The sequence below is a fragment of the Erpetoichthys calabaricus genome, chromosome 3 (genome assembly GCF_900747795.2).
Source record: "Erpetoichthys calabaricus chromosome 3, fErpCal1.3, whole genome shotgun sequence".
Classification (NCBI taxonomy): domain Eukaryota; kingdom Metazoa; phylum Chordata; class Cladistia; order Polypteriformes; family Polypteridae; genus Erpetoichthys; species Erpetoichthys calabaricus.
The window spans coordinates 268,094,376-268,119,118 of NC_041396.2; the positions used below are offsets into that span (position 1 = coordinate 268,094,376).

At 35.8% G+C, this 24,743-nt stretch overlaps 1 protein-coding gene across 1 annotated transcript in view; it reads right to left on the reverse strand.

The window, feature by feature from the left end:
* The window catches only part of zanl (zonadhesin, like), a 124,011-nt gene extending 100,881 nt beyond the window's left edge, over positions 1-23,130 (reverse strand). The window contains exons 1-6 of the mRNA XM_051924772.1: positions 22,967-23,130; positions 17,000-17,019; positions 14,795-14,941; positions 9,674-9,942; positions 6,283-6,367; positions 3,170-3,316 (exon numbers count right to left, since the gene is read on the reverse strand). Coding sequence (XP_051780732.1) covers positions 3,170-3,316; positions 6,283-6,367; positions 9,674-9,942; positions 14,795-14,941; positions 17,000-17,019; positions 22,967-23,079 — 781 coding nt within the window. The 5' untranslated portion in view covers positions 23,080-23,130. The remainder of the gene's footprint in view (positions 1-3,169; positions 3,317-6,282; positions 6,368-9,673; positions 9,943-14,794; positions 14,942-16,999; positions 17,020-22,966) is intronic.
* Positions 23,131-24,743: the final 1,613 nt, after the last annotated feature.

Below are 24,743 nucleotides of genomic sequence, written 5' to 3' on the forward strand. Positions count from 1 at the left end.
CGTAACCTTAAATTAACTTTATACAAACGCTTCCGCTGCCGTTTGCAATGCCATATTCGCGAGATACAAGTTTAATGAGAAGACACGAGGTATAAACGAGAGTTTGCATCACTTTGTAACAGAGTTAAAATTGCTGTAGCGAGAAACTTTTAACTGCCGGGTCTTAGCTAACATTAAATAAACCCGTGGACATCGCAACATCACACAAGAGAGCGGCTCACGTGAAGTGACTGAACGCAGCAGGAGTGATCACTTCCATAAATCAAACCTGTTCAAAAAACACATTACACAATTGATAAGGTAGGAAAAGAATATGAAACAAAGCACGGTATAAACCGTAACTTTAAATTAAGTTTATAGAAACGCTGCCGTTTGCAATACCATATTCGCCCCTGCGAAGCGCGGTGATTTTGCTATATATATTAAACTATTTCAACCATTGTATGATCTGCTTCTCGCAACTGAAAGAGGGCACCGCGGCAGAAGTTAGCCGACTTGCTCACCAACCACAAGCGTTACCTGGTAGGTAACCACTCATACAATCAGATTGTGAATCAGACTACGAATGCCTGCAATGTAATTTCCCCGATCTACATGCTGTCAAATGAACGAACCACACGCCGTGGCACAACGTTAGGGGCTTCGCCTCTACGTCCGAGGATCGATTCCTGTAAGGGAGTGCAGTGACTGTGTACTCCTGATGAGCCCACAATTACGGCGAAACACGTGTCGCATACTATGCATCTTCAAAGCACGGTGTAAACAGTAAGTTTAAATTGAGTTTATAGAAACGCTGCCGTTTGCAATACCATATTAGATGACTTTGTAACGGAGTTAAAATTGCTGGAGCGGTAAATTTTTAACTGCCGGGTCATGTCGCGTGTTCTTGGGTAGGTACACCAAAAAATGTATACATTTATGCATGTAATGGGCAAACAAAAAATGTACTATACCCGAAAGCACTACAGTAGTACTCAATGTATCTTTACTTCTTAAATGTTAATGTTTTACTGTTTAATAATTTATACGCTTCTTATATGTTATTCAGATTCTTTTATCAAAATACCAGTAACAGCGCACTGCACGATAACGTAGAGTGAATACACTTGACATGACCATTCATAGTATTTATCCTCTTTCTCTGTACGTTTACCATTCGTTTGCTCAGAGGTTGATGCGCTTGCTCTTCACCCTAGCGTCCCGCTGCTTTCTTCTTTCGTCGGCATCTTTTCCCGTTAAAACTGATTTTTTTTAAAACTTTGTATGTTTTCTTTAATTTTTCAGTTAAGCTGGCACTTAAGTCTTCAATCTGCCGCAAGAATAATTAGCGAAGGTGGTAGACAATGAAAACGTCAGCCGTACGCATCCGCCACGCACGCACTGGTGCGCGCAGCTGTGAGTTGATTCTACAATAAAATAAAGATAAAAAGAGTAATAACTTGCAGCACCGCTATTCAATTACACTTGCCTAACGCCTCTCCTAAGGGGAAATACTGTGGGATCTGGGCATCCGTCAAAGCAGCAATCACAAGCCCGATTAGAAAGCAGGAAGCTGTGATTTGTCCTCTCCCTCCCATGTAACAATCACAGCCCGTGTTGCAACGCACTATGTATGTATGTATGTATATATGTGTATGTGTGTATATATATATATATATATATATATATATATATATATATATATATATATATATATATATATATATATGTGTATGTATGTTCATATGTGTGGGAAAGCGAATAGTAGACTTGACGTAGTATATGTGTACCAAATTTCAAGTCAATAGGTGAAACGGTTTGCGAGCTACAGCTGTTTTAAAATCCTGGACAGACAAACGAATAGCCACGGTAGCGTATTATAGAAGAACATTTTACTGTTTAATAATTTATATTTATATGCAATGTGCTTCTTTTATATTACTTCATATTCTCATATGATAATGATGTTAATGTTGTTTATATTGATTTCTATGTTATTGTAAGTGCTCTTTATTTGTGGAAAAATAAATTTGGCAATTAAACTTATTTTATACATACATTTTATGTTTTTCTCTTGCACTCAGTGAGCGAATCCACTGGGTAATCAGCTATATATATAATATATATATATATATATATATATATATATATATATATATATATATATATATATAATATACATAGATAGATATATGTGTATGTATGTAGATATACAAATATGTATATGTATATATGTGTATATATATGTACATATACAAATATGTATATGTATATATATGTATATATGTGTATATATATATGTAGATATACAAATATGTATATATATGTAGATATACAAATATGTCTATATATGTGTCTGTATGTGTCTATATATATGTATATATATATGTATATATATATGTATGTATATATGTATGTATATATATATGTATGTATATATATATATGTATATATATATATGTATATATATATGTATATATATATATATATATATATATGTGTGTATATATATATATATATATATATGTGTGTGTGTGTGTATGTATGTATGTGTGTATATGTATGTGTATATATATATGTTTATATATGTGGATGTGTATATGTATATATAAATGTATATATGTATATATGTTTATGTATATATATATATGTTTACATAACCTCTTTAAACACACTTCTTCTCCGCTGCGAAGCGCGGGTATTTTGCTAGTTTAATATAAAGCACTGGGTGAGTTGATTTAAGATAAAAGGCCACATCTACAGTGCATGCAGTGCAGTATTGAAGTAAATACTGTATATACTGTAAAGCAGCCAATTACTTTTGAAATTACCTACTAATAGAAAGAGGATGGGGTGATGAATAGAAATTTAATTATATTTACTTAAAAGTGTTCCATTATAGGGTGTACCTGAATTTGACATCCATTTTTAAACTACTGATTTAAGACACAAAGAAACACACATAAAATATATTTATTTTTCTAATAAGATAGGGAAATTAGCCTCTTATTGCAAGCTAAGCTGGAGAAAAAATAATTATCCATTGTTTCTTTTGAACAAGGCAGTTTGACATCCTTGTTGTAGATCGGCTAATTTTAGGTTGAAGCATTAATATTAACACTCCAGTTAAGTGAAGAGACACTCTACATTCTTAAAGAAAAAGAAAAAAAAGTAGGAACTTTGCTCTTACAGCCAGGTTTGGAGAAGTCATCATCAGGACCAGTTCCTTCTGTGTCTGTGTTTCCAATCCACTGCACCCATGGCTCTAAATTTCCCCCTGGGTTCTGCCAGCCGCACAAGTCATCCCATTTGTCAAAATCACAACTGACCAAGCAAGCTGTGGGAAACATTTAAAAGTGACAATTAGCATAAGCAGCACAGAATTGTGTCCTGATGATAAGGGATCAAGTAGTTCTAGAAAGTTGATTCACATGTATCACTGCAGGTTTATTCAAGTGGAGAGTTCTGCTGTAGGCCTCAGAAATGACAGCTGACACAAGACTGAAATGATGGTAGGACACTACAGATATATCACAAGAGCAGAGTTGCGAGAAATGCAAGTAGGAAAGTGTTTTGTAGCTTCCTGTTTCTACTGCTTATCTCTTATCTTATATTGGACTTCTTAGCCAAAGCTCAATGTTTCCTCTCAAACATTATCAAAAACAAACGCTTGTTAGCATCTCCAACAATAATCCCATCTTGCTCAACAAACTGAAGAAACCTGTACCACTGGTTATTAACAGTATGACAGTTTTCCTTTTCTCCCTTGCTTTTTCTCCCTTCTTCTTGGTCACAGGAAAAGAGCAGCTTATTATTTTGATCATTTTTGAATGGCCTGGTTTGCAAAGAAACAGCTGAGAGGCAGTGAGCATTCTTTTTTTTTGGGTTTTTTTTGTCATACATGTACGTTTGTACTGATATTTGTGGCAATAAAGAGGGTAATAATGGCAACATTGCTTATAGCTACTGTAATTTATAATTATGGACACTGACGATTTTGCTTCCTAAACTCTTTTGGTTGTATCTAATGGATTTTGGGCTCCTGATTGCAAAATTACCTTTAAATTTTCCCATCACGTATCATTTTATTGCAATCGCCTATTTGTATGCCTTCTTCTCATATTATAAGAATTCATAGACAGGAGAACAGCTACAACTGTAATATCTGTGGTGATCTACTCATAGTGGTGCTACTACTAGGAGTGCAGCTTGGATATACATTGTACTGTTGTGTTACATGCTCAAGAATTTCATTACATGAAAAATAAAAAACTGACCACTCCACACGTATTTGGTTCCAGGGTAGAAAAGTATGGTACATAAACCACTTGTCAAACCAGTATTAATATTTTCACGTTCTCCTTATATAAAACTTGGATTGATGAAAAATTTTATGAAAATGAAGAACAAGGAAGGATTTCAATTTCTGAAGCAGATGTTTCCACAAGTAACTGATGCCAAAATTAAGGCTTAAAAATTAAGACTTTATGTTGGTCCACAAATCAGACATGTCATCAATGACTTGTGATTGAAAGATCTGCTAATGGGACCAGAATAAATCATATGGAAGGCATTCAAGGATGTTCTTGAGAATTTTCCTCTTAACCACAGAACACTAAACTATATCCAGCTGGTTGACAATGTATTTCAGGCATTCAAAATCATGAAGTGCAACATGTCGCTAAAGATTCATTTCATATATTCACATTTGGACTTATTCCTTGCTAATCTTGGAGCAGTCTGTAATCAGAATATGTTTAATGTCACTGTGCTTGATGCAAATATTTTAAATCTGCTTTTCTTTTCTTTCTACATGCACAGCTGAGCCAGATTTAGTACAAAGGGGCTCAGCATTTAGAACTGCTAGGCCAAGCATAGGACAAGATAGACAGAGACAAATGGGCAACATGCACTATTTCTGTGTGTTAAGAGTCAGCATGCCTCTCTTTGCCTTATTTGGAATGGCATGATTTACCTAAGTAAGGGCCTGCACATGGAGAATGAGTATAAAGCCTTGGAACATTGCCTGGCACACCTTGAAGCCTACGGACAGATGGAAGATTACGTCATCCGATCCTGAAAATCTTTCCAGCGCAGCAACGAAAATGGCAGACTCTCACATGGGCTTGTCATTGGCTTCCTTGTCTGTTATGCTGTGTAAATCGTTATTAAAGAAAGCTATTTTCTCTTATGTGATTTCTTACCGCCGTATCACTAAGGGAGGGATATCGCCTTTTTACATTATATCTATATAGTTTCGGGTTACTTAAAGCGCCGCAATTACAAAAGAACTTATTCCAACCAGGGAGCTAGCGCCCCCTGCTGGTTAGACAGTGAGAAACATGGTGAAAGGTTTTACCTGGACATTGCATCAATGAAAAAGCAATATCAGGGCAAGACGAGTCCATCAATTCTATCTGACTAATGTTGGACACTGGAACGATAAGCATCCGATGCAGAGTACAAATGAAAAATCAGCAGAAAAACGTTTTTAGCTCAATACAACTAATGAAATCTGTGAGTATTATTTAGCAATAGAATTTAGTATGTTAATGCCATGTTTCTCCAAAGTCCGATGTGATACAGTAAATATGAAAATAATATTTCTAGTTCAGCATAAGCTGGAAGCTGTCTATCATAATGACCAAAATTTTTTAAGGAAGCAAAACTTTTGAAAAACTTTGTTGTCAAGTATTACCTTATCATGTCAACAAAATAAACAGTTAATTGCAAAATATGGGATGCTCAGTAGACTGCTTTGTAAATTTCACTTTTCTAAAATGTAACTTTCAGTTTTTGTTGTCTAATAGTTGGCAGAGCTCGGAATTAAATGATGTAATTATACTGTACATGTCAGTACTTACTATCATAAATGTTGTATTTCTTGGCATTAGTACATTTGGGTCAAAGCTCAAGAACAGGATGTTTTAAGGAAGATAATGGGATTCCATTAATTAAATAGTAAAGTATCTGAGTAACATCATGTTGCAGATAACTGAAATACAACCCTTCAAGTACAAAGGTTAATATAAAAAGAGACACACACACACAAATGTGATGATGTAGACTAGAAGGGGCAAGTGATTCACTAATAAATCATTCTCAACAAAAAATGGGTCATCTGCAGTGCTGGGAATGAAGTGGAACAATTCACCTTATCAAAAGATCTAAAGAATCAAACTTCTGTTATTAAGTAACCTTCAGAAACTAATATCACTTATTTTATTTTTTTTTCAGTTCTCAACTCTCTGATTGACACAGAGCTCATTTTCCCACCGTAAAGGTTTTGTTGGCAGAACTTACAGGAACAAGGTCCATTGGAAATGGTGATGTTGTCTAATGCAGTGTCGCAAGATGAACTTGTGCCACGGGTAGCTTGAAATATGATCTAGGAAAGAAAATACATAGGGACAGGTGTGAATATTAACAATCAAGTGCACAATATACTGTAGCTAATAAAAAAAGCTTCATATCAAGAAAAAAACTCAGAAACATCCTGACTTTTAGTAGCTAAAACTGAACTACAGAAAAACTGAGAGGGTGCTGCATCTGACCAGTGTCTCTGTCTTGTGTTCAGATCAACACAAATAAAGTGGAAGGGTTAAATATTGTTGGACTCAGTCACAGTGCACGACACTTTAGCAATAGGTAAAACTTCCTTACTTGTATGTATAGGCTTTCTCTTCTTTCTTTACAAATCAAAAAGACACATACAGTATATCAAGTTATTTGTCAGTTCTGACCTGACTGGATATGAAATAAACATGAGTGGACTGAAATCATATATAGAATTGCTTAATTAATAGTATACAATACTTAGTAAGCAATATATACAATTATATACCATATAGAATGTGTATTGGTAAGTATTTCATATACAGTATATACATTGGATTCAAAAAGCAAAGATAGAAATTAAATAGAAAATTATTTGTCCCCAGGAGGAGTTTTTCATTTGATTTAAATAAATAAATAAATACACACATGCACTATGGTCTGAATGCACACTAAAATGTCTAAAACTGATGAAAATTAAAAAAGAAAGAAAACCTCTGAGTTGGCAATCCCAGTCCCAGTGGGGCATTATGCAGATGTATTGCTGTTGGTATAAAGGAGCCCCAGTAGCGTTTCTTGACACACTTATACTGAATAATTCATTGACTGAAAGTCTTCAGAGTTAGTATGTCAGTGAAAGGATGTGCAGCATTTTTCATAATGATACTCAGTTTTCTTTTGATTATCTTTGTCACTGCTACCTACAGGGTGTTCAGAGTGCATCCCATAACTGAACCTGACCTTGTAATTAGCTTGTTATTTCAGTGGGCCTCACTTGAAGTAATGTTACCAGCCTAGCACACCACAGCATAGAAAATTGTACTGGCCATCACAGGGCTGTAGAAGATGTGAAGGATGTCACTTCCCACATTCAAGGAACTCCGTCTCCTAAGGAAAACAAGCCTTCTATGCCCTTTCTTATATAGTTCTTTTGTGTTGTGAGACCAGTTCAACCTGTTATTAATGTGGACCCCCAAGTACTTGAAGGAGTCCACCACTTTCACATCCACTCCCTGAATAGTGACCAGACATTGGTGTGGCAAAAGTAAATAACCAGTTCCTTGATTTTGCTGATACTGAAATGCAGAAAAGTCTCAAAGTTCTCCACCTAACTCTTATACTCTGTCTCATCCCCCTTCTCAGTACACCCCATGAGCACAGGATCATCTGAGAATTTTTGCAAGTGACATGACCTGGTGTTATATTTATAGTCTGAGGTGTACAGGGTGAAGAGAAAAGGAGACATTATTGTTCCTTGGGGTGCTCCAGTGTTGCATTCTCCAAGCCCCACCTTACTAATCCACCCCCAGCCCCCTTACAGCCTCTCCCTCCATCCTCACCCTTCACCAGCTATATATTGCCTTTGATTCCTGTATGTCTAATCATTTTCCACTGATGATGACACCTGGCAAGATGTTGAAAGCTTAGGAATAAAAAAACTATTTTAAGATATGTGACTCATGTTCTCCCACTGTGGATCTCTAGCTACAAATTTGCAAACCATATCAGAGACCTTCACTTCCAAATGCACTACCAGTCAAAAGTTTTAGAACACCTCAATTCTTTCAGTTTTTGTGGAAATGTATGCAGTTTCCTGTCTTAATGTCCCATGAAATCAAAGCATAGAACAAATAAACAATAGCAAACAAAAAAAAGTCAAGTTATCATTAAGTGTACAAAATTTTATTCAAATTGTTGTTCATTAAAGTAGTCACCTTTTGTGGATGTAACAGCCAAACTGTAGTAACCCTTCTGATTTGGAATTCCAATCACTCTGTGCAAGTCACCAACTCTGCCTCCAGCAAATGAACCATAGACAATCACACTTCCTCTTCCATGTTTAAAAGCTGGTGTCACACACTGAGGAACCATCCTATCACCAACTCAATGGCGATCAAACACCCTGCGTGATGAACCAAAGATTTGAAGTTTTGATTCATCTGTCCATGAGACCTTCTTCCAGTCTGCAGTAGTCCACAGCTTGTATTTCAAGGCCCTATTTTATCCTGTAAGGAATGTCTTTCTTACTGCCACTAGCCTTGTCAAACATGCAGCACAAAATCTCCTATTCAAAGTAGAAACTTAGACTTGCTTTTTTGACCACAGTTAAGCTGTGCTTGAATCTGTTGTGTTGTGAGGCGCCTATCATGCAAGCTGGTGACCCTCAGAAACTGTCTTTTGATTGGGTTGTGACTTTGGGTAGGCCAGATCTCTTCCTATCAGAGTTTCTTCCAGTTTCCAATTGTCTTGGATTGTGTAGGACAACGTTACTGACACTTTGATTTTTTGCAATTTTTCTCAATGAAAGACTTACACTTCTAAGGGTAATAGTGCTCTGTTTCATTTCATTTGTTAATTGTTGTTTTCTTGCCATTATCACTGGAATATTGTCCAAGTAGTATTTCTGAGGGTGTAGTAACCCAATCTGTTCCAATTCTGCTTTAAGTTAGACAGAGGGATTTTAAGTAATCCACAGAAGTTGAGACACCTGTGCAAATTGTTCGTTTTAACTTACAGGTCGTAATTTGTTGCAGAACATATGTAGGTTGTCACCAATCAATTGTTCCCTGAAGAATGCCCATTGTAATATTCTGAGATTTTCAGTTTTCAGTTTTTGCTAACCTACACTTAAAATATAAACTTCTAGCAATTTACTGTTCATCTTTCCACCTTTTTAGGTCATTCATTGCATTTCAACTGATTAAATATGATGAAAAATGAGGTGTTCTAAAACTTTTGACCGTTACTGTGTATTTCATATAGCGTATATATACAGTAGGTATATTTTACTATTTTGTTACTGTTTCTTATAATATTTGTTCTAGTGATTGAGTATTTAGCAACCTTATGACTTGTGTGTGGAAACTGTTCCTTAATTTACAGGTGTGATGGCCAATGCCCTATAACATTTGTCAGAATGAAGGAGTAAAAAAAGTGTCTGTGCTGTTAAAGGCAGGCTTAATAATTAGTAGTACATAACAGAGGGACAATTTAATTACTCATGGCTTGGTCAGACTGACAAATCAGTCATGAGACTGTGCTTTTAAAAAAATGCCACACTTCACAATGTAAGGTACTACTAGTCATATCTATTGACTGATTGTTGGTAGCCTTGTATGATGAAATCATGTAGTCTTACCACAAATTGCTGTGTGTCCTTCATGGATACAGAAACTTCAGCTTTGAGCCAGGAGTGACTCTGTAAGCCCTTGCGGTCCCAGACCAGTTCTTCTGCTTCTTGGTCCCTTTTAATAAGAACACTGAGCAGGTTGTTTGCATCAAGGCCGTACATGTAGTACCAGAACTGAATACAAGCTTGCCCACTTGGAGCCATGAGAGGAGGGCTAAGCAAGCGAGCCATTTGACTATCGGCAACATTGTCTGCTTCATGGTAGATGTAGTAGCCGTCTGAAAGCATATAAATAAGATGTTGAAATTAGTGAAAAATGAATACATTGGAGCCACCATTGCATTAACCTTAGAAAAAACTAGTTGCAGTACATTATAGTTTACATTGCTTTGTAATTATTTTCTTTAATTTCTAGTGGCATAACATGATAAACACCAGATTGGGCAAATGCAGTGTCCTCTGATCTAGAGAGAAAAGGCTATATATACTGTAATTGATATATTTTTTATGTTTAACTATTTAGATTTATTTAATGGAATATTCCATTCAAAAATGATATTTTCATATATTAATTATCCCATGTAGTTTTGATGGGTAAAAAAAGAATGGAACCTCAAGTTTTCCTGCAGAACAACATTGACATAATTGGCACCAATGGTGACCAACGTTGGCCAACTGCAAAAATTATCAAAAAGGTTCATGAAAAAAACATGCATTACTGGTATTGCATAATCAACATACCAAATTGTTTTATATTAATAGTGATGAGCAAAAACTGGAGTACCTCAAGAATATTTAGTGCCAGTCCATGAAACTGCATGGGTCAATCAGTCTTCTACTTCTTGAAGCATCTCGAATGCATACAAGTTCAAAGCATACTGTCTTCCAAAAATTTTCACTTGGTTTTCTTTAAATTTTAATCTTTAGTTTTACGTATATTTCAGGGCACACTTTATGTTGATATCACATGAAGCGTAATACTAGCCAACAAATAATTGGTAACGGTGCTGTGTATATACAGTTCACTACTGTAGTATGCAACATTTTTAGCAGCTGTTGCAGGGGTGAAATCTGAGAAAATACAAATGCAGGTATTTTCAAATATAATCTCCTCTCTCTGTCTGAGAAGGGACATGAAGTTTTGCTTGGCCTATAGTTTGCCGAAACAGATAATAAGGCTTCTCAGTTTTAAGGCTTTTGATCTACATATACAGTAGGCTGCTGAGATCTTGCTGTTCAATTAGATGTCCTCTCCAGTTATTTTAGAGAATAGATGAGTTATGAATTTGACTAGGTTTGGACTTTCACATGTTTCAGGGAGACCTTCAATTCTGATGTTACTCCTTCTATATCTATCCTCCAGCATAGCCAGTTTGTCAGCGAACACTTTGCATTCTCATTTTACACCCTTTGCCTTTTGTTCAACTATTTCAATACGAGTCGTAAACATTTGCTTAATATGTTCAAGTTGAACAGCGAGTACTCTAGTTTTACTCTCTAACTTACTCGTATTTTCCTGTATTTTTCCATCAATTTTTCCTAGAATTTCTTTAAAGTTATTACTTATGCTGTTTGTCATTCTTCTTGCTTAGGTCCATTATTTCATTCTTTAAATCCTTCTTTATATCACTATTTATATCATTTATGTCACCCCTGATTTCTTTCAGCTCGAAAAGTGTGTTTTGGTCTTTTCCGTGCTCTGTAGGCAGAGTTGTGAGCCTGGTTGGGGTCGATGCAGTGGTATATTAGCAGCAGTTGATAGCAGGGATAAAAGGGCCTGCCTCACTTGCAATTTCGGTTCAACTTTTGCTTTCAGCTGGAGCAGATGCTGCAGTGTCAGGTCCTGGCAGATCAGTTCCTACCTCTGTCTGTTCCAGGTCATTCTCTGGTAGGTTGTACTGTGACCCTGAGGCCAGATTTGACTTTGATGAAAATTTAACTGCCTTTTTCTTATCCTTTTCCTTTTCTCTCTGAACCCTATGTTTGCAGCTAATGCTTATTTATACTAGGGTATAATGTACGTAAATACAGATACCTTGGGATGATATTAAAAAAAGGGCAAAGTAACACCACCGTTAATGGAGCTCAGCTCTAGCTATCCATCTCACTCAAAGGACAACACCAAACTCAAGTTTGTAATGGATCAGAACTTATCAGACCCATTGTGGTTTTAAATCCTAACTTTAGAGCATATTTCTTCTTCTCACAAGTTCATCATTGTTATTCAAGAATTTATTATATCTTCATAGACAATAATTATTTGCCCATTATAAATCTTGTAAGTACAACGCTATTGTTATCTCTGACCATGCCCCTCTGATCATGGAACTTAACTTACTATGTCCTACATACTCATCTCATAGCTGGCGTCTCAACCATCTGTCATTAACTGATCAGCATTGTACAGAATTCATATTCAAGCAAATTGATTATTATCTGGAGACAAATGTATTCCCAGAGGTCTCTGCAGGAATACTTTGGGACACTCTGAAGGCATTTTAAGAGGACGGATTATTTCATATATTTCTCACAAAAATAAATTGGAAAACAAGAAGGTGTTTGAGTTAATTGGGAATAGATCTTGAATACACCATTCTCCAAATGAGGCATTTTATAGAAAAAGACAAGTTTTACAATCAGAATTTAACCTCTTGACGACTAAAGAAACGGGACAGCTCATCTTTAACTCATGACATCATTATTATGAACATGGAGAGAATTTGAATTCTTAGATTTTAGCTCAACAAATCCACATGCAGGAAGTCCACAATGCCGTAACAACAATTACCAACACAGACGGAAATAAAATCATAGACCAAAAAAATATAACCCACACATTTAGGGACTACTATTGTCCTTATATTCTACTCAGCCTAAAGAAGATAAAATACAATCTAATGAGTCCTTTGACTCAGATACAACAGCTAGATACTCTTAGTGTTATGGAATTGGATAAACCTTTGACACTCTCAGAATTACTAGATGCTATAACATCACTTCAAAGCAGATGGTCCTGATGGCTACCCATTGGAGTTTTATAAAAAAAAAAATTAAATAAGATAGCTCCACTATTATTAGAAACGTTTATAGAAGCTAAAGATAAGACAATTCTATGTCAAACTTTTCACCAGGCATTTATTTCCTGTAGGGGGCGATAGCTCCCTAGTTGGAATAAGTTCTTTTGTAATTTCGGCATTTTAAGTAACCTGAAACTATATAGATATAATATTAAAAGGAGATATCTCTCCCATAGTGATATGGCCGGTAAGAAATCACATAAGAGAAAATACCTTAGCTTTCTTTAATGACGATTTACACGGCATTACAGACGAAGGAAGCCATAGCAAAACATTACCAAGGTGGGCTCTTGATGTATACAGTCTGCCATTTTTCTTTACTGCGCTGGAAGGATTCTCAGGATGGGATGACGATATCCCCCGTCGACTTCGAAGACTTGGCTGCTGTCCAAGTCTTTTATACTGTTTTCTCCATGTGCAGGTCCTTACTTAGGTTCCAAACAAGGCAAACAGAGGATTCAATTTAATCTCTAACATACAGAAATAGTACAATGGAACCAATGTAGGAAGCACTTAAAGACATCGAAACTCTTATCTGTTGCACCGCTACATGACAACCACTCTTTTCCTCCCTTTCAAACATACACAGTATTCAATGCTTAGAAAATCTCAGGGATTAAAACATTTAGAGACTTGTACATCGATAATGTTTTTGCAACCTATAAGCAATTAAGCTTCAAATGTAAGGTCTCATCAACACAACTTTCCACTACTTTCAAGCTAGAAACTTTACTAAATTATTTTCCTCACCTTCCACCTATTTCTACTGAAAGAAGAAATATTGCTCAGTCTTGAAGACTCAGATAGCATCTCCACAATTTATAAAAAAACATTTTAAAGCCCCTTCCTTTCAAAGATCCTTGGACACAAATGGGAAAGGATCTTTCACTTAACATTTCAGAAAAGCAGTGGAAGGAAGCCATGCACAGAATACATTCTAGTTCCATATGCTCAAAGCACTCAATTATTTCACTTAAAATAATATTTCCAGGGCAAGATTCAACCTGTGAATGTTGCACTCTAGCTCCAGCCTCACTGGGCCACATATTTTGGGTATGCACCAAATAAACATTATTTTGGACAAAAATCTTTGAACGCCTATCAGATAGCCTTGGTATCACAATTACTTCCAACCCATTAACAGCTGTGTTTGATGTACTTCCAGATGGGCTTAAAGCTGAAAAGGACAAACAAATCGTAATTGCCTTTACCTCAACACTAGCACATAGACATATTTTGCTCAACTGGAAGAATCCCAACCCCACCATCTTTAAGTCAGTGGGTAACTGATGTCCTATACTATCTGAAATTGGAAAAAATAAAATTTTCACTCAGAGGATCTGTTCAAAACTTTTTTAAAAAATATGGTGGGATCTAATCAATGACATTTTAGAATAAGTTTCTATATCAGGGAAAAGGATACTCTTCCTTCTTTGCTGCTTCTTTGCTTTGTTGGCTGTCTCTCCTCTCTTTCTTTTAGGGAGGGGTTGAATTTTAGTTCTATTAAGTTTAATTTGATTGTATAGATTATTATTTGCTTTTAATTAAATTAATAAAATTAAAAATAAAAGGAAACAATAATTTAGAAAAAATGCATGTTTTTGGGATGTAGTGAGCATACGACTGGATGACTTGACGTGGATTATGCAACATGAGTAACATTCCAACAGAGCTAGTGTAAGATCATAGTTCAGATAGAAATGTTAATTTAGGTTACTATTAGGGTTTATTTCTTTGCTCCAAGTAAGACAAACATTTTTCTTAAGATTTGTATTCTAGGTCATGGCTGAGGGATGGTCATGCCCTTATTTAAAAAGAACATACATATCAAGTGAGTTGCTCATGATCACTTAGGCAGCTAATGATTCAATCTAAACCTTCAATCTTTTAGTTTATAACATACAATTATGCTCTTCAATAAGTTTGTTAATTGTTCTTTAAATGTCTTCAGTTATTCAATTTTATGCTCCCTGTTTCAGCCATCCCATAAGCCCTCTACATATAATAATATATAAAATACCCCACATGTACACTGGCCTAGAAATATACTTACTGCCATCTGGGTAATCACCACTAGGTCCAGTGCCATTGGTGGGTGTTGGGCCTTTATGTCTTATCCAATCACTGTGGTCATTGGTGTCCTGTCGGAAGTTGCAAAATGGTATGGAGTCATCATTAAAGTTGCATGAAGTGAGCACTTCTAAAATAAAACAAGAGAAAAATTACAGCTGAAGATAGGAAAAGGAAGCTTGAATAATTCCATCATCAGTGTTTTTCCAGGAACATAATGCATAAATGATCATCTTCATGAGGATAATTTTCCAGAAATTATTTTTCTTTTATTAATCAAGATAAACTTCATTTACAAAACAAATTCAACCTAAATTATGGCAAGGCCTACAGATAAAAGTTTGAATCAAGATGAATATTTAAGTGCTCTAGCCACTGTAAAAATCCTCAAACTGTTCCAGTATGGTGCTGAGGTGTCACCCGTTGCACTGCACTTGAGTCCCAATCCAGGTAGTTTGTCATGTGGCGGGTGTGGCAATGCCTTGTACACAAGCAGCCTAGCATCAATTGCAAGAGAAACTGTAATTCAGAGAAATGTATAATTTGTCTCAGTTCAATACTAAAGATAGACCTAAATAAGTTAGATACAATAACTTCAGATGAAACCATGGTGACATTTTGCCATGCCATGTCTCTGTGGACTTGCTGGGACATAGGGAATGCCACACAGGACCTATCTAACATGACTAATGCCCATAATGCCTGCTGTCTTCTCCTCAGTTTTTAAGAAGATTAGTTTAAAATATTCCCTGGTAGAACCACCATAAACCACACCCTGATAAAACCAAGAAGAACCAAGCAATGTAACATAACTATTACCTTTTAACTATACCCCTCCATAGGGTCCTTTAAAGGAGGTCAGCAATTCTGCATTTAGACCAGTCATTTTACTATATGACAGATAGATTATATAAAAAGTCAATGAGATAAGCTAATCCAGACACATCTCAAAGATGAAAAAATACACACCCTGTCCCAATAACAGGGTAAACTTCAAAATGGTCAGTAGAAAAGATGCTAGAGTAACACACTGCGTCCATACACCAACAACATTTGCTTGTGACCTCACAAACTGAAATCTAACGACATAGTTTACATAAGAATAGGGATATTTTAAATAGAGTAAAATACAATGTAAAAATATTTTTGCCATCTTTAAGACATGCAGTCATTCATTAATCAATCTTCTGACATGCATATCTAATTCAAGGTTGGAGAGATATGTAGGAGGCAAACTAGGGGGCACCACTGGTTGGAGAAACATATAGCCATTGACAAACGTGATATTGATGCTAATCGTAGTACCACCTAAACACCTACATGCATAAATAAGTTTGTGTTTGATGGAATCAAAATCATTCAAATGTGGAAAAAACATAAACCCAACACATAAAACTGAGTACTGAATCACAGTCACAGCAGTATGGGGAATTAAAGGTTCTTAATATCAATGCTTTTTCAGAAATCAGAATGTAGTTAATACATTTTAAGATGATGTTACATTCTCAAACCTGCTTAATCCAGTTCACATCCAGTGTGTCTGTGTATGTGTGTGTGTGTGTGTTTGTGTGTGTGTGTGCACCAGTGGGCAATACAGTGGATTGGCATATAGTTCAGGGTTGGTCCCTGCCTAGCAACAGGTACCTTTGGTATACCTTTATGCTCCCTGCAATTTTGAATTGGATTACATGAGTGTGAGAATATTACATTGTGTTAAAATAGTTTTAAATAAATTAAGGACACTTTCAGATCTATTTCAATATGGTACTCTAAAATGGCTACCCATTAGTAGCCATTTTACACTCATTAGTGAGTGTAGATATGTTTGAAATCTGATAATTGTTGCTTCCTGCAATGTTAATTCCAGCTTTGCACATAATGCTGTCAGCTTAGCCACTGGTTCCTTGTGACCCTGAACTGGATGGATGGATGCATGGATGGATGGATAGACAATTATAAATGATACGTTGTTTTACAATTTGCTTTATTAGATCTCTTGATGAAGATGATACAGGACCATCTAGAGGAACTATAAATGTCAAAGAAAACACTGTTTAACAGATATACATAAACCAGATGTGATATTTACAAGAGATGTAAGAGTAAAAGGACATTCCTGATGGAAAACAGAGATTAAATTTTCAAAGGACAAACAAACATCAAGACAGAAGCCAACACAGATACTCACCTCCAACACGCAGCAAGGACCTAAAAAAACAAAGTGAATAAAAAATAAATATGCAGCCATCAGTCCATGCATTATCACAACTGTGTATTGTTATGTGCATTGCTTGATTGTCTGATCTGGTCACTAGAACATCAAAGTGGGTGCAAAGCCATCCAAAAAATTCTGCCTTTCTTAGAATGTCTGCTCTGATTTCTGCCTGAACGCAATCTTTAAGGACTCTTACAAGTGCCCCTAAATCCTGGTGAAGTTAGGAGTAGTTTTCCTAAATTAGGAGATTTGATATTGATTTTCTACTCCTGCTCCTAAGATGAGACCAAATTTTTATTACTCTGAGATCTTTAAGCCATTTAGGACTGTTTTCCTGAGATGCATGATAAATGTAAAACACAGAAGTGTTTTGATTAATTTCACATGCAGAACTAAAGATAATTCTAACAAGTTTTCTTAATAATGTCTTTATAAAGTGGTTTGACATATTTTCAGTACAATGAAGTGCACTGCCTTCCTGTCCAAGGACGGCTCCTGCTTTTACAATTCAAACAACAGTGATCATCAGTCTTTACCCTGAGTTCCTGTAGAATAAAGTGTTTTAATAGGTCAAGATTGAGAGATCCAAATCTAGAAACTCAATTTAAGTCTCCTTTCATGCTCATATTTCAAAATAGTTGTAGTGTTGCAATGAACAAGCCAACATGCCAATGGTTATTACAAAAATAACTTGAATAAACCGCCTTGGAAAAGAGCTGTAGCACTTACATTACTTCAAGAATTTTTGGAGTGAGCATAATGCATTATTTGAGCATTCCATGTTATTATTTTTTGTTCTTTAAAAGCAAAGCACTGCAAAGCATCATTCACTAATGTGCTAACCTGCTATAACAGGGAGTAGGGTTTATGTTTGAGGTTAGGGAAACAGGCACATACATGTGTTGATTTGGAAGTTTGAGTGCCAGTTACTGCCAGCTAAGTTTTAAAGAGCAGGACGCTAACACCGTTTGCTGGTCCACTACTAGACTTAAGTTAAACTATACTGAAGCACAAAGGAGACAGAGACGCCATATCTTCTGTTAGCTGTGGTTCATTACATATTTCTCTAATAAAGATTATGGTACTTCATTGTGTTATTCTGTGTTAGGTTGCCCATCTATACACAATAAGTAATTTTTAATAGACATTTTGAAGCCCAAAGGGAGTACATTCACATAGATTATATAATATCTGTTCACATTCATCCATCTAGCCATCCATTATTCAAACCAGCTAAGTACATTTATAAAATCAGATTACCATTCTAATCAACCAAACCAATTTAAAGAGTCGTCTGCAGTTACTGTCACCACATTATAAGAAACTGCAGCTGTAGAATCTATGTATGGCTAAATACAGAACTTGTTCAAGTTAGGTTCCTGTCTCATTTCTGGTGCTGTTGGTGCACACTATGATCTCCCAAGACCCAGGAAAAAATGTGCTAATCAATGAAAATATGGAGAGCTGGTGATCTCTACTCACCAATCTGATTTAATTTGATTTCTTCCTCTGCAAATTCATACATCCAACATGCCTCCTACTGCAATAGTTTTATGTCAGAAAAATGTGGGTAAACACTACTTTTTATTTATTTTAACAAAAAAGATATAAGGGATTAAGTTATTTTTTATGCTATGCTATGTTTTCTGTATGTCTGTTTCAACAGAAGAATACATTTTATTCATGTCCATCTTCCCTGGAAGAGCGCCTTTGTCTCCACCAAATAATTTTTTTCAAGCCTCCAGTCTAGGCTTTGCCCACAGATCATTATGCCATTCTCCTTTATTAGGGCTGACTTCTTCCAAGGTTTCAGAAGCTTCTAGACTTTCACCAAGTTGGCACTTTCAGGTTTCTCTATATCCCCCATTTATACTGTACTGCTGTTTTAAATTTTATGTCACCCCTTTTACTTGTTAAGTGCCTCTTATTACTATTAATTAGACTCACACAGAATCTCCAAACAACTGTACAGGTCATCATCAAGAATCTCTGAATTTCCAGCAATTATCACATATGCATAATGTTTGGTTCTGCATTTAGAAGCTGTAGCTTAAACACTTTGAAGACAAAATAAGCTGCACATCCCCTCCATTGCATCTATAACTGTCAATGTATATTTTTCAAGCTTTAAAACATAGTTGGAGTCTCGCCTGAAGGCTACTGTTTGTGTTACATTTTTCCAAATACTGTAAACCAAAAGTGTCTGGCTGCAGAAAGGTGTTTGCCACTTAGACCTTACAAACAACATTAGTGTACAAGCAGGGCAGGACTGACATTAAGTTCAATTTTATTATTATATGTACAGAGTACAGTGAAACTTTTACTTACATATCTGGCAAAGAAAAGCTAGTAGTAAAATTAATAATGATAGTGCTGTCATGTGTACAACATAAGAGTCAGATGTGAACCTTATAGATGGGTGTGATCTACAAGCAAGCAGTCTTGTATTTTAAAAAATGAAGAATAAAGGTTTCTGCCTTTATGGCTTTACTGCTAGATAAAATATTCTGCAAAGTCGGCAAAAAAACTTGGTGAAACCCATTAAACAGACAATGAGGCAGCAGACATTAGAAGGTATTTTGTCTGTAGGATGTAGTAGCGTCATCCTTTCTCTGTCAATAATTAATCCAACATACTCGTGTATTATCATTTCATACAGCACTGCGTATTTTATGTTCAACAACTTTCAAAGCAGCTACCGGCTTGGCGCCACTGTCAAAACATGCTAAGAAGCATTCACTTACTATGGTATGCATCCAATAACAGAGAGAAAGTACTAAAGTTACATATGCAAAATGGAACCAGAAACTTCCTTAAATCTATCTATCTATCTATGTATCTATCTATCTATCTATCTATCTATCTATCTATCTATCTATCTATCTATCTATCTATCTATCTATCTATCTATCTATCTATCTATCTATCTATCTATCTATCTATCTATTTTTTTTCACCAGCTGCTGAACTGTATGTTTTGTCCAATCGTTCACAATGGGATTTTGTTCTGTAAATCCCTCATATACAGCCCCACAATTAAAATGTGTTGTTTCAATAAATATGTTAGCAAGCATACACCAAAACAAATCTTGCATGAGGCTTCCCACTAGCTTCACCTAACTATGTTTGCTCAGGGTGAGACTCCTTAAAGTGTATTGGGCTAATTTTAAAAATTGCATCTGTAACCTTTCGCTCATTTTTGACAAACTTACATTTTGGAAAAGGCACAACATATGACTAAACCAAGGCAAAAACATTATAAGAGCAGATGTTAACCAGTACTTTGTGAATGACCCTTGAGGGTCTCTGAGAGCTGGAGCCTATCCCAGTAGCATTGTAGGCAAGACAGGAACCAACACTAGATGGGACACCTGCAAACTCTTTAGAGTTTCCAGTTAAACTAACATGCATGTTGGGAGAATTTAAAACGAATAATTGGAGGAAATGCACATGCAGTGACTATCCTCAGAAATTAACCAAATGCCATGGAGCTCTGAAACGCAGCGCTAATCACAATATCACCAACTATGTTTTTACTTAGTTTCTGCATTCTTTTTTAAAACTTCTTGATAAGATTCTGTGTTTCTTCATAATCAACAGTGTTCCTTATGAGGTGACTTTTTCACTAAAATATTAACAAACAAATAGGAAAGAAACATTAATGGAATAGTGGATCCTAATCCACATTCTCAGAAATGAAAAATAAATACATGTTGGAATTCCAGATGTGTTACATAACAGTGAAAGGTAGAGTGCAGAAAAATAATGGAAAGAACCATCTCATAAGCAAATGTCTCATAATTAAGAAATTGGTAGGAACAAAAAGCTGACACTGACAAAAGAATCATTAATATCTGCTGTATGCGTCTGCTTTAATCGATTGCTTCAAATTGCAATTTTCGTCTGTCATGTCATTTTCTAACCTGTTTAATCCGGACCAGGGTGGCTTGCATAGGGCACAATGCACGAACAAACTCTGGGCAGGGCATCAGTCAAATACATGGTGAACACACACACACATACCAAGTACATAGTAGGGCCAATTTTGCATCACCAATTCACTTTGGATAGTGGGAGAAGTACTCAGAAGAAACCCACACAGTCACAGGGAAAACACATAAACTCCATACAAGGAGCACCCGGGATGTGATCCAATAATAATATAATGAAAAATAATGGGAAGTAAGACAAAAATGACAACTGCAACTCAATATGTGTTCTTAGAAGTCAAAGGCAGATTTTTTTTGTTAGCCAGTTTACCTGCAATTTAGGAGCAATATTTTGTGTAACCACTATAATTTGATAAAAGCTGAGTTATATAGACAGTCATAAACAATCCAGTAAAATGCTCATCACAGTGACACACACCTGTCAACTTTGTTCCCTAATAAACAAACTGCTGATATTGCAAATGTAGAAATGAGTTAACCGAAGCACAACATTTTGCCCTTGATACTGGAAGACCTTATCAGTAGAAACAGAGGTTCAGCACCTAATATGCTTCTCGGCTAGGCACTTGACCAACCTTTAATATAGAAAAATAGGCTGGAAATTTATTTATAGTTTTCATAATACTATACACCTATCTTTGTAGCTATAACTGTATCCTTACACAACATACAATACTATAATATAACATTCTAAAAGCAGCTGTAAGCTGATTCATAGTTTTGTAGGTCTAAATCCCATCCCAGCAGCTCTGGACAAAGGGCACTATATTGCAGGGCTCATATAAACACACACGCACACACACGCACTCACACACCTCCACATTCAAGTGTGGTTAATTTTGAATAACAGATCATTAATTCTTGCACATCTTTGGCATGTGGATGAAAGTTATTATATATATGGAGGAAGACCCATGGAAATACAGGGAGAACCTACAAATTCCACAAATAGTGACTGGGCAAAGGAATTAAACAATACATATAGAGTGAAATGCAAAATTATTCAGTCCAATTCTCTCATTTTCAGTATAATAAATATTCTGTTTGTTTGATATTTTTATTTCAAAACAATGAAACTCGATTTTTTTAAATTGCAGTATTGTTTCATGTTAGAAAAAATGAACAAAAAAGGAAATATATATTTGACAAAAGCATTGATTACACATTTATATGGATTTAGGACTTTAGGGGAAAAGATGAAACGCAAAGAAAGAAATTTCAGTGTTACATTTTTTATTCAGTTGCAAACACATACATATCCAGAAACATGCATACTTATATATACACTGAATAAGTAATAAGCATTTACTAATTATCAAGAAATGTCTAGCAATTTTGAAATATGTGGTATTATATTCAATAGTTACATCTATCATCACAAGCCTGACTGTAAAATGACATTACCTGCCTCAGTTAAATATTCATAATTTAGTCCAAGAAAATACTTAATAAGGGCATACCATCATGATGATGAGTTCGATTAAATTTCATGCAAAATCATTTATGCTCAAGTTTATTGTGTGCAGGATTCAGCAGTTTCTGATCATTTGAAACATGATAACACATGGAAACGCAAACATCACATATCCGCATTGTAGTGATCACCCTTGAACCACCTCTACCAAGCGCAACAAACAAAAAATCAAAAAGCTCATGAGAGAGAGAATTGATGTTAGACAGTCAGAAAAATAAAGCTTTCCAGGCCTCTCTGCTTCAGTTTTTATGCACAGTTAGTTTAAAGTCCTGCCATAGGTGAAACTTTAAATTTCTAGAATAGTAACAGAATTGCATCATTTGAGATTTTATAAAGAAGTAAATCTAACATGAATAGATTTGATTAAAATATTCTAATTTGCTATTTACATTTTGTTGAATCATAATATTAGTTTGCTTAGATTTACATTTTGTTGAATCACAATATTAATATGCATATGTTTAATATATGTGCATATCCTTATATTTTCATAACATCTCCTGTTTTATTACCTACCTTGATTGATGGTTCTCCAGTGCCTGAAGCACATTTACACAAAGCAGCAGCAATATCCATTTTGTAGAGAGAGACTGGGATTTCATCATCTCAGTCCAATACAGATTCAGCATATAGTGACTTGTCAGATAAGTGATGTGCTGAAAAAACTTGTAAAAGAAAAAAGAAGAGCCTGAGACAGGTATATATGGAGATGTGGGTGGGGAGAGGGAGAAAGGGAAAAAAGGTGGGGTTGAGACTGTAATCTACTTCAAAAGTATTACATAATTATAATAAAAATGTAATTTCATTAATCTAGATATTACACGTAAATAGAATTATAACCACAAGATATCAGCCCTTTCTTTCTGAATGATTTTATAAAAGGAAAAAGTCAAATCGAAAATAAACTCTACTTAATGGCAAGGAAATACATTCCATGGAAAATGTCCCACACAACATTTGTAAGTACTATGTATATATATACAGTGGTGTGAAAAACTATTTGCCCCCTTCCTGATTTCTTATTCTTTTGCATGTTTGTCACACAAAATGTTTCTGATCATCAAACACATTTAACCATTAGTCAAATATAACACAAGTAAACACAAAATGCAGTTTTTAAATGATGGTTTTTATTATTTAGGGAGAAAAAAAATCCAAACCTACATGGCCCTGTGTGAAAAAGTAATTGCCCCCTTGTTAAAAAATAACCTAACTGTGGTGTATCACACCTGAGTTCAATTTCCGTAGCCACCCCCAGGCCTGATTACTGCCACACCTGTTTTCAATCAAGAAATCACTTAAATAGGAGCTGCCTGACACAGAGAAGTAGACCAAAAGCACCTCAAAAGCTAGACATCATGCCAAGATCCAAAGAAATTCAGGAACAAATGAGAACAGCAGTAATTGAGATCTATCAGTCTGGTAAAGGTTATAAAGCCATTTCTAAAGCTTTGGGACTCCAGCGAACCACAGTGAGAGCCATTATCCACAAATGGCAAAAACATGGAACAGTGGTGAACCTTCCCAGGAGTGGCCGGCCGACCAAAATTACCCCAAGAGTGCAGAGACGACTCATCCGAGAGGTCACAAAAGACCCCAGGACAACGTCTAAAGAACTGCAGGCCTCACTTGCCTCAATTAAGGTCAGTGTTCACGACTCCACCATAAGAAAGAGACTGGGCAAAAACGGCCTGCATGGCAGATTTCCAAGACGCAAAACCACTGTTAAGCAAAAAGAACATTAGGGCTCGTCTCAATTTTGCTAAGAAACATCTCAATGATTGCCAAGACTTTTGGGAAAATACCTTGTGGACTGATGAGTCAAAAGTTGAACTTTTTGGAAGGCAAATGTCCCATTACATCTGGCGTAAAAGGAACACAGCATTTCAGAAAAAGAACATCATACCAACAGTAAAATATGGTGGTGGTAGTGTGATGGTCTGGGGTTGTTTTGCTGCTTCAGGACCTGGAAGGCTTGCTGTGATAGATGGAACCATGAATTCTACTGTCTACCAAAAAATCCTGAAGGAGAATGTCCGGCCATCTGTTCGTCAACTCAAGCTGAAGCGATCTTGGGTGCTGCAACAGGACAATGACCCAAAACACACCAGCAAATCCACCTCTGAATGGCTGAAGAAAAACAAAATGAAGACTTTGGAGTGGCCTAGTCAAAGTCCTGACCTGAATCCAATTGAGATGCTATGGCATGACCTTAAAAAGGCGGTTCATGCTAGAAAACCCTCAAATAAAGCTGAATTACAACAATTTTGCAAAGATGAGTGGGCCAAAATTC